The sequence below is a fragment of the Dipteris shenzhenensis genome, chromosome 3, assembly GCF_047967505.1.
Source record: "Dipteris shenzhenensis isolate YYH24624 ecotype China chromosome 3, Dip_SZ_1.0, whole genome shotgun sequence".
Taxonomy (NCBI): Eukaryota; Viridiplantae; Streptophyta; class Polypodiopsida; order Gleicheniales; family Dipteridaceae; genus Dipteris; species Dipteris shenzhenensis.
In genome coordinates this window covers 6,707,865-6,719,394 of record NC_141598.1, presented here as the reverse complement: position 1 = coordinate 6,719,394, position 11,530 = coordinate 6,707,865, and the positions used below count along the sequence as shown (strand labels likewise).

Genomic DNA, 11,530 nt, shown 5'->3' with positions numbered 1-11,530 from the left:
CTCGATTGTGTGTGCTTTGGTCACTCTTCGTGTCGTGTGTTGACTCTGTGTCCCTTGCTCGATAGTACTGTGTCGTCTCTCTTTGTTGATCCTTTGCCACATGTCTGCTAACTCGCCTTTCTTGGTTGTGACTACATGTTGGCTTCCCTCCCACCCATGCTTCCTGGCTTTCCCGTCTGTAGTTTGTGTGGCACTAGTGATGTGTGGCAAGCTAGAAGGTTGAGGTTCAGGAGAGGTTAGGTTGGGCCTGCGTTGCCGTTAGGGTTAGGACTTGCTGGAAATATTCCCAAATTTGATGAAAATGTGAGTCTTGTTTTCGCGATCGGACACAGAGAGATATTCTGAGACAATGAAAGAGATTGAAGGACTGGAGTGTGATCTTTGCTCTGCAACAGGGTAGAGATTGATTTTGTGGCCAAACAGTGTCAAGATGGCTAATTGAGATTGAGATTCTGAAGCAGAAAAATCGTTCTCAAACAAGGTTAGTAGTACTCAACGCGGAGAGCGAGCGAGCGAGCGAGAGAGAGAGAGAGACGGGTGTGATAAGATTTGAGACTTGACATTGTGAGAGAGAGTGAGTCTGAGATTGGCACGCCTATCTTTTGATCGGCATGGCTTCCTTCCTCTGGTGTTGGCGGGGTGTCATCATTGAGCTCCACTGCCCTCCGCTTCCTCCATACCTCCACGCCAGAAGACATCTGCGCTGCAACGCTGGTATCCGAGCCTTGTTGCAAGGTGAGCAAGTTGTTTCTCATTCTGGCCTTGCCAATGCTGCTGAGCGTGCAATGGAAGCTCTCTGCCCGCAATCGACTCTTTCCGAGGATCTTCTCGCTCCGTCTTCTTCCGTCTTCGGGAGATCGTTCCTAAGTAGAATTGTCTTTGCAGAGGCTCCGGCCAAAGACAGGTCCGAGAGATATGGAATGTGGATAAAGCCATTTCTGTCGGGGTTTGATCTACGTATGCCGATTTTCCTGGCTCGGTTTCTCTCTGTATTGGATGGGCACTGTGCACGACCGACGTATGCCTGCAGCCTACCCATCACTGTCTATGTATTGCCTCTTTTACCTTCGTTTCGGAAGTGCATGCATTCGCGAAGCTTTGCTACAGACGCTGCGACAGAGCAACAGCGTCTCTCGCAGTTGGATGAGGTTTATAAGATTCTCAACGGTGTGGACAGGCCTGATTATGATGAGATGGATTCAGCACTGGGGAATATGGCGATAGAATGGACTTCGAGGTTCATTGTCAGGGACGTGCAGCAGCATATCAAAGATCCCCAAACTTCTTTAGATTTTCTCACATGGGTTATTGATCGGAAAGGATTTTGTCCGACTTCCGTAGAATATAACGCGGTACTCGAAGCTCTGGGGTCGGCAGAAATGTTTTCCTTGATGCGCAGAGTGATCGAGCGTATGAATGAGAGGAAAATCAAATTGCTTACTTCAACTTTTACAATTCTAATCAAATACTATGGAAAGGCAGGGTTGGTAGACGAAGCTATTAAGACGTTGTCCCTTATGAAATCGCATGGCGTCCCGGCTAATGTACAAACATATAACAATTTGTTGAATGCCTTTGTAAAGGAGGGTCGCCTGGAACTTGCGCTTGGGATCTTTGAGCAAATGTTAGCCAGCAATATTGCTGCCAACGAGTATACTGTAAACTTTCTCACAGATGGTCTTTGCTCTGCAGGCCGGTTAGAAGAAGCAACAAAGTTAGTGAAGGAAGCTCCTGTGTCCAACCTTTTTGTTTACAACGTTCTATTGAAAGGATTGTGTAAGGCAGGAAAAGTGGAGGAAGGCTACAAGCTTTTAGAGGAGATGAGTACTAAGGGGTTCTCTCCGGATGAATATACGTATAATACGCTTGTGGTTGGTTCTTGTAAAGCGGGAAATCTGGATTTTGCCCTCAAACTACGTCAGGAGATGCTTGACAGAAACGTAGCCCCTACTCTCATAACATATGGAACTCTGATAACATTTCTGTGCAAGTCAAAGAGAGAAGAAGAAGCTTTTCAGTTGCTGGCCAACATGGTGTCAGAAAAACTTGTATTGTCTCCAGAAGCTCAGGTCTCCCTTGGCATAGCTTTCTCCAAGACAAAAAGAAAAGCATCGGCTGCAGAACTTTTGAAAAAATTGAGAGAGAATTCTTAGAAGATGCCCAGCCTGGTATGGATAATACTGTTGCCACAATGTGTGATTGTAAAGTGGAGGATATGCAATACAAACTACATCATTTACGACAGCTATCGTTGATGGCTGTCCCAAGAAAGGCTGTTATGGAGTCCAACGCTTGGGCTTCGTTTTGTCTACAGGTGTGCTTCTGTGATCTTTACCGCATTGCCAAGAAATTTCTCATGCATGCACTGCTTTTCAGGTTTGTCTTAGTCAATATTTCAAGTTTTGGTCTTTTGTGCATGGTTGCTGATGTAAGAGTGTGATTGAAGGCATAGTTTTAGCTAGTGTAGGGATGATTGGTAAAGCTCTTCAACACCCAAACTCCTGCACACCGTTTGATTTTTTCAGTCCGATTTCATCATGGCCATTGAAAGGGCATCCTTGATCCAGCCCATTTTGGGGCTTCTATGGACATGTCTTTTTGGCAGTCTATCTGGCTGTGCATTTCTCCAGATATGTGCAGCTGTTTCAGCGAACTCGTGTGCCCAACTCAGTATGCATGCATGTATAGCAAGTATGGAGAAAGTACACACAGTGTATAGCCAAAACAATCTCATATATAGATGTTAAAATTATGTGCAAAACTTGTCGAATCTGTCCCAAGACATGTGGTCGAACCAGATCACTGCTCCTGCTGACCTGTTTACAGACTGGACTGATCCAGTCTGCGTAAGTTGGCTGTCCCTGCCATGTGTCAGACTGCCCCAGGCCCTACCCCACTGCAAGACTGCAGAGTGTACTTGCTGCTGTACTGCCAACCAGTATATGCTGTACTGCTGACCAGTGCAGCCTCTTCTGCCTACGTAAGGCCCTGCATAGAGGTGCCTTGCGGAGTTGGTATTTGAGGTGACGTTGTGTGATCTCTTCCGAATCGATATTCCGTTGTGTAAGAGTTGGCTGTAGCAAGCTACTCTATTCTCCTGACAGTCATGTCCTCTATTTATCACTGCTTTCTCAGACTATTGATCTACTCACCATCTTTCAATGTCTGACATGAACTAGTGAGTCCATCACATGCAAATTTCAACTCAAATATGCTTGGAGCACTACGAAGAACAGCTCCTCTTTGACTAGATTTACTCTGTGTAGTTCTGATGTTTCTTTTAGGCTGACCCTCCTTGTCCTTCTCCTGATCAGCCTTCTGCTGTCTACAATCTTGTGCAAGATGTCCACGATGGTCACAATAGAAGCACTTTTTCTGCTTCTCATTTGTCAAAAGAGTTCCCGTCCTCTAAAGAATCTTTCTTCTAGGGCTTATCCTAACCATGCTTAGCTTTCAATTTACCTTTCCTTGGCTCGTGGTAACATTGGCTTTATCATCATCACCAGCACTCTCTTCGTTATACATCTTCTCCCGCGATTTCTCCGCACAAAAGCGATGGCCCCAACTTCTTAAATGTGAGTTGCTTGGCTCTATATGTTGTCATGAATAGAGTGACCAATCATCTATAGCTCCCAGGAAGTATATTGAGTATTAGGAGGGCTAGTTGGCTTGCGTCCATTGAAACCTCAACCTATGCTCAACCTACGCGACTCAGTGCTCATACAATGAACGATTACTCTCCCTCTCTCTTCCTCTCTCTGCAAACAGCTAGGGCCTAGGACACTTTGTCGGGTTGGACCACCCCCCCGAAGGTTTCTATTACTTGAGAGAAAACTGAGTACATGAGTTTCAGCTTGCAGGCTTAGATTTTCGAAAACGTACATGAAAAATCTGTTTTACAATTAGCTCATGGCTCATTTCTTTGGCAACATGCCAGTGTCAAATTTTGAACTACTTTCTTATTATATGCCACTAGGGGCAACTCTGGAGTCTTCGAAGCACTTGGTCACGCGAACAGCCTCCTAGATGTTTGCTAGGCTCCATAGCGCTTGGGCTTTCAACCCCACTTGATACTTGCAATAAATAACTAAAGCGCACAACCATGGCACCATTAATGGTTAGCGCTTTTGCATGCAAATAATCTTTAGTCTGATTCTAGTCGCTGTGGGCATCCCCTCTGAACATGTGCGCACATAACAAATAAATAAATAAATAAATATATTCTCTGGTTGACCGGAGTCAACACTCTTGATCATAATTAAGGGGGCTTTGACAAACGGTCGAGGCACCTTAATTACGTCCAAGTCTCTCCAACTGAAGTTGGCACAACTCGGTTAATTGTCGTTAACCCTCTTGATGCATGCCAAGTCTCGTTGACCGAAGTCAACACTCTTTGACCGTAGTCAGCTCTGTGGTTCTCTGGTTAATTGTAGTTAAGCCTCTTGGTAATAAACCAAGTCTTCCCGACCGAAAGCCAAAGATTATTGACTCTGATCAAGTAAGTCTGATTTCGGTCGGGGAGACTTGGTTTATTACCAAGAGGCTTAACTGCGGTTAACCAGAGAACCACAGAGCTGACTTCGGTTAGAGAGTGTTGACTTCGGTCAACGAGACTTGGCATGCGCCAAGAAGGTTAACTACAGTTAACCGAGTTGTGCCAACTTCAGTTGGAGAGACTTGGACGTAATTAAGATGCCTCGACCGTTTGTCAAAGCCCCCTTAATTATGATAAAGAGTGTTGACTCCGGTCAACCAGAGAATATAGAGTTGTGCCAACTTCAGTTGGAGAGACTTGGACGTAATTAAGGTGCCTCGACCGTTTGTCAAAGCCCCCTTAATTATGATCAAGAGTGTTGACTCCGGTCAACCAGAGAATAAACATATTTAAATCACATGGCATGGGAAACACTCATGCTATTTTACAAAATTATTGTGCTATAAAGCACTCCAAAAAATGGCACATGATGTGCTCTACATCAGGACAAACATTCATGAGACTAGCGTGCTATGAAGGCATATATGGTGCAAAGCACATGGTGCACAAGTGTAGTGCTATAAAGCACAAGCTATTCTACTATAAAAGGAAATATAGATTCTTGTTCTATAAAGCACACAAAAAAAATGTACTATGAAGTACAATATGGTGAAAAGCACATGGCAAGAAAGACAAGTGCTATAAAGTCAAATGATTCTACTATGAATAATAAATCACATAGTTGAAGCAGTTGCCTAGATAGGTAGACAAAGATGCTACAAATTAGATTTTATTAGACTATACTTTCTCATTTTAAATGTATTGTAAGACACTTCATAGACTACCCACATGCTAGCTACATATTCTAAATTTTAAGAGCACTTGAAATGAAAAAGTACAAATGCTGACAATCTACATGCCAAGTTAGTCTACACAAAAAAATTCTCTGGTTGACTGGAGTCAACACTCTTGATCATAATTAAGGGGGCTTTGACAAACAGTCCAGGCACCTTAATTACGTCCAAGTCTCTCCAACTATATTCTCTGGTTGACCGGAGTCAACACTCTTGATCATAATTAAGGGGGCTTTGACAAACGGTCGAGGCACCTTAATTACGTCCAAGTCTCTCCAACCGAAGTTGGCACAACTCGGTTAACTGTAGTTAACCCTCTTGGCGCATGCCAAGTCTCGTTGACCGAAGTATATTATTCTCTGGTTGACCGAAGTTAACACTCTCGATCATAATTAAGGGGGCTTTGACAAACGGTTGAGGCACCTTAATTACGTCCAAGTCTTTCCAACTGAAGTTGGCACAACTCGGTTAATTGTAGTTAACCCTCTTGGCGCATGCCAAGTCTCGTTGACCGAAGTATATTCTCTAGTTGACCAGAGTCAACAGTCTTGATCATAATTAAGGGGGCTTTGACAAACGGTCCAGGCACCTTGATTACGTCCAAGTCTCTCCAACTGAAGTTGGCACAACTCGGTTAACTGTAGTTAACCCTCTTGGCGCATGCCAAGTCTCGTTGACCGAAGTCAACACTCTTTGACCGTAGTAAGCTCTGTGGTTCTCTGGTTAACTGCAGTTAAGCCTCTTGGAAATAAACCAAGTCTCTCAGATCAAAACCAGGCTTACTTGATCAGAGTCAATAATCTTTGACCATAGTCAACCGTAGTCAGCTCTGTGGTTCTCTGGTTAACCGCAGTTAAGCCTCCCGAAATTAGGCTTACTTGATCAGAGTCAATAATCTTTGACCATAGTCAATTCTTTGACCATTAAAGGAACTCTTTGACCATAATTAACACAAATGGAAAACTCTTTAATTATGATCAAATAAATGGTCAACTTAATACTTTGACTTTAGGATATTTACAGCTTGGTGACGTCTCCTCGACTTCTATATTTAGTTGACCTCAACTGAAAAGCTTCCTTGTAAACATCCAAAAGCTGTGGATGATCGGACAACATGTCTTCATCCATCCACTTGGCATCCAATGCCGAATAATTCTTGAATTTTACAAGGTACCTGTAAAATTCCTTGCCCTGAGGGCCTTTGCGTACAATATAGTACACAATCTTCTTTGGTTGAAGGACCTCCTCCAGCTCATCCACTTCTGGTGGATCCTCTGCTATTGGCTCTATAGGCTCTGGCCCCTAGAATTTCTTTACAAGACTCACATGGAAAGCAATGTGAATCCTTCAATGCTTTGGCACTGTATGCAACCTTATAAATCTTTCCTATAACCCTGAAAGGGCCATAGTATCTGGGAGATAACTTTGCATACACTTTCTGTTTGCCTTTAAACTTGCGGAGCCTAGCTTTCTCGAACTTCAAAAGTACCCAATCCCCTTCCTTGAGATCTAATTGTCTCCTATGATTATCTGCAGCTCTTTTATGCTTTTCTTGAGATCTTTCAATTGCTGTCTGGACTTGGCTGAAAGCTGTGTGGAGGTCTCTCACAAACTGATCAGCTGCAAATATTTCATCTTTGGTCCTTAGGATAGGTGGCAGAATCACCTTCCCATAGATGACCTCAAAGGGGACTTTCCTTGTAGAGCTGTGAACTGTGCCACACTGTTCTGAACTCCTGGAGTATGGACAATCTGAAAATGGTACATTGACAGCATATTTGCCCATTTCATTGGAGAGCTTTGTTTGAGTCAAAAAGTATCTCAGACTTTGGTGATCTGTTTTAACAGTAAAATCGGCACCCAAAAGATAATGCTTTTATGTATGGATGGCATGAATTACAGCTACAGTCAGCAACTCTTTCTCTTAGATTCCCATATATCTCTCTGTATTCTGGAGTCTTCTACTCTCATAGGCCACTACATGACCATTATGCAATGCAGCCCTAACATATTCTCCACAAGCATCACAATCCACATCAAATGGCTGATACAAATATGGAGCTATCAAGATTGGCTCTGTGGTCAGCCTCTCTTTTTAGTGGGGTGAAGGTTGTCTTTTGAGGAATTCCCCATATGAAAGCTGCATTTTTCTTAGTAAGATCGTGGAGTGGAGCGGCTATATCCGCAAAATGCGTGATAAATCTTCTGTAGTAAGAACACAAGCCTAGGAAACTTCGGACTTCATGCACAGATTTCAGCTCTGGCCATTCCTGAATGGCTTGAATCTTTGCCGGATCTATCCGTATCCCATCTTTGGATATTATATGTCCCAAGTAATGGATCTTTTCCGTGAAGAGTTCACTTTCCTTGCTGTTTGCATAGAGCTGATGATTTCTCAGCTTTTGAAACACTGTAGCAAGATGTTCCTTGTGCTTTTCTTCAGACTAATAAAAGATAATTATGTCATCGAAGAAGGTACTAGTGAACTATCTGTAGGGTCGGAAGATACGATCCATCATCCTATTGAAAGTAGTTGGGGCATTAGTCAATCCAAAAGGCATCACCAAATACTCATACAACCCAAAAGTAGTGCGTAACGCTGTCTTATGCACATCCGAGGCTATATCCTCACTTGGTGATAGCCACTCTTTAAGTCTATCCTGCTGAAAACTGAAGCTCCATTTAACTGATCCAGCACATCATCAATGCGCGGAATAGGAAATCTATTCTTGATAGTCATTTTATTTAGAGCTTGATAATTGACGCACATATGGAATGAGCCATCTTTCTTCTGTACCAATAGTACAGGGGAGCAAAAAGGAGAAGAACTGGGCTGAATCAGCCCCTCGGACAACAAGTCCTGCACCTGAGCCATAATCTCCTCTCATTGAGTTGTACTAACTCTGTATGGGGGTCTATTGGGTGGCTCACTCCCAAGAATGAGTTCTATCACCTCCTCCACCCCCTGCGTAGTTGTAAGATGTGTTTGTATAGTGAAGTGACGAATCAATTGTCACCCATGCAGATCTGCTACGCAAAGTCTTGTTTCACTGTTGATGCGTTTGCTATGTACCCACCACGATACATGTGTTACATGCATCACCATCGTAAAGTAGAGGTTCAGAACCTGTCATCTCCTATTGTCAATAAACGCCCTTGTTGCCTTTTCTTTGGCGCACTTGTAGATTAGGTGTTTCCAAAATGTTTCCGTGTTGCCTCAATATTATTGATCCAGACTTGTAGTGTAGAGCCTTGCTCTGCAAGATGGTGGTCAGAGGTTTGATGCCTGCTCCGGAGCCTTGGAAGGATTTTTTCTTATGCAGTATAGGAACCTCCAGGACTGGTACTGCTAGGAGGGTTGCTTTTCTCAGAGTTTGGAAGGATTGTCCTTTCTTCTCGGACTTTCCTTTAGGGATGAGGATGAGGTGGCATTTTCAGCTGCCACCTGGGATTTTTGCTTCCTCATTCTGAGCTGTTACTCCCGCACTTGAGCTTGCTCTGTGGTTTTTTTTCTTACTTAATGAAGTACTTTTCTTGAAAAAATAAAAAAATGTTTGTGTTTTGGAAACGCTCCAATTTTGGAAATGTCAAGAAACGAGATTTCCTGTGTCTTTTGGACGTTTCCTGCAACTGAGTTTGTTACATATGATGGGAGCATATGGGCAACCACAGAAAGCTATGAAGTACACATGCCAATTTGACATGGCCTTTGGTACAGAAAACTTTCTAGAGTCATCCAAGCTGTGAATGGTTAGTGTGCATCTCACAAGCACGGCTAGTGCCTGGTGGAGTGCACAATGGTCTGCTCCTAAAACATGGAAGAAATTTAACAAATTATTCTATCAGCAGCTCCTTCCAAAGCAGTTTGTGGAGGAGGTGCATATTGCCTTCATATGCATGAAGGAGAATCTTTTGAGGACCTACAACCAGAAATTTTGGGATGCATATTTGCAGGCTATACCAATCTCAAACAAGATTTACTCCGAAGTATTAGGCAGGACTACCACCCAAGGTCCGAGCTTTTGTGAACATCCTGCGTAACACAAAGATCTAGGATGTTATGCATTCAGCATTGGTTAGAGTTCTTATGTAGATGAGGGATCCACCTTTCTTTTAGAAAGGAAGGAAACAGGGATCAGAGAAGAACTTTGTGCCACCACGATTTACAAAGAAGTAATTCAAACTCCGAAGGTAGATTAAAAGCCCTGTAAAGGCAAGTCTAAGTTTATGCCAGAGCAGATCCAGACCTTTTGGGAGGAAGGTAATTGTTTTTGTTGTGGAACAGAGGGGCATGTGGCTGCCTAGTGCCCCAAACTGCCCCTGAGCTTTAAAGAGTAGAAAAAGCCAAAAGAATTGCCGAAGGCCTTGACGGGAGAAGTCCCTCATGTATTAGGGAGAGTAGAGAACTTTGTCTCTCTTGGGGAAAAGTAAGAGACCAAAATGTGTTGATCTACAAATGGTGGCTTCAGTGCGTGACTGGCAGCAAAGATGTGATGTTTGACGCCCAGTCTCTTGTAATGCATTGTTGATTTAATCCCTTTTTGAAGCATTGAAAGAGAAGTTATGAATATGTATATCTGTTATGTTTGTGCTTTGTCCTAATCACAACCTTTGGTGTATTTGCTTTGCATGTATTCATTATTTTTGAACAAAATGGAATGCTACATCCCAAACTTGAAAATGCTTAAGTTTTTTTAGAAAATTGTTTGTCGTCACGCAGTAGATTGACATTTGCAGTCTTACAGGGTCACTCTATTGGAAAATATGTGCTCATGCTCACCTCAAGATTTGGAGCCTCGGTGCTTGCAATGCACAGTGCTATGACTGATCTAGTCCAACATCGAAACAAGTCCTCTTCACATTCCTTCTTTTTATGGTTTGTTGGCTAGACATATTGTCATTATTCAAAGCAGTGTTAATTTAGCTGTGTTGGATAAGAGCAAAAAATTCACTTTAGCTTTAACCTGCTAGTTGTGACTCAGCTTGTTAATGTCTGTGCTGTGAATGAATACATATCAGAAAGTGTTTGCATGGGCTAATTGTCTTGCAAATTACTCCAGTATAGTTTCGATATTTACAGCAAATTGTTATTGTGTATGATTGCAATTTAAAGGTTAGTAAGCCTTTCTAAAAAATTGATTAGGAAACCAATGTGCTAATAGCAAGAAATGTGGAGTATGTAAGGAAAAAATACACATGCCCCAGGGAAAAGGGTGTTCAGTTTTGATAAATGTAACTCTTATGATATGTTAAATATATCCTTCAATTTGGTCAAAGTGCGATGGTTCTATATCTCAAAGTGACATGATTAAATGCCAACAAATGAGGTGTGAGTCTACGTTCACACATGGTAAGCATTTCTTATTGAGATGCTAACTCCTTGAATGTTGGTTACCCAAAATGACAACTAATAGACCACCCAATTGCACAAGCTACTTGCTAATACACGTAGTTCATAAAAGATGGGCGTAATCACAAATTCTTTTCTAGTGTAAAAATCATGGATGCACCATCCGTAATTAGTATCATGGTAGTCTTATATTGATGAGCTCTACTTTCTCATCTTCTTTATATTTTTTTGGATGTGCCTCTCTAGCTAACAATATACCTCCCTTTCCATATGCTTATAGATACTCTTCACCAAAGAGTGATATTAAAGGTTCCATGAAGTGCAAACAAGAAGCTTCTCCTTGATTAACAATGAGTGACTAACTTGAACGTTCATGTGATACGTTCGTACGTAATTGTAAAGATGATAGATTGCAACATGTTAACATGTATTGCTTGGTTTGAATCTATGGATTTAATGGTTTTTGTGTTAAATTGAACTTGTACCACACACTCTCTCTTGCTCATTAATTTTACGTTAAGGATGACGTGGGAAGACTAAAAAAGGCTTAAAAAAGAAAGCACTTTAAGTTTAGCACTTCTTGATTCATGTTCGAGCCCAAATGTAAAGCCTCATCTTGCTTGTACTCATTAGGTTGGGGATTGCGATAATTTACTATATCTTTCTTTCATTGTATATTTGTTTGTTCTAGCTTTCAAGGTTAATTTGTCTTTCTTGTGAACATTGAGTAGTGTAGCTCTCTATCCCATCGAACCATCATTTCAACTTATCTCCACCCTTAAAAAAAATCAAGAAACTATGCCTTGTACTCATGCAATTAGATCGGTGAGCTTCGATAACATGTGGGAGAGC

The 11,530-nt window shown here is 42.2% G+C and overlaps 1 protein-coding gene across 2 annotated transcripts; it reads left to right on the top strand.

The window, feature by feature from the left end:
• LOC147903289 (uncharacterized) lies at nucleotides 1-10,158 on the top strand. 2 transcript variants are annotated; one of them, XM_087373049.1, is made up of 3 exons: nucleotides 1-735; nucleotides 886-2,314; nucleotides 10,074-10,158. In XM_087373049.1, the coding sequence occupies exons 1-2, from the start codon at nucleotides 612-614 to the stop codon at nucleotides 2,151-2,153; spliced, it is 1,392 nt and encodes a 463-aa protein (XP_087229175.1). In that variant the 5' UTR covers nucleotides 1-611; the 3' UTR covers nucleotides 2,154-2,314; nucleotides 10,074-10,158. The 2 variants fall into 2 exon arrangements, with proteins under 2 accessions (XP_087229175.1, XP_087229174.1); XM_087373048.1 differs by having other exon boundaries at nucleotides 1-2,314.
• The last annotated feature ends 1,372 nt before the right edge of the window (nucleotides 10,159-11,530 follow it).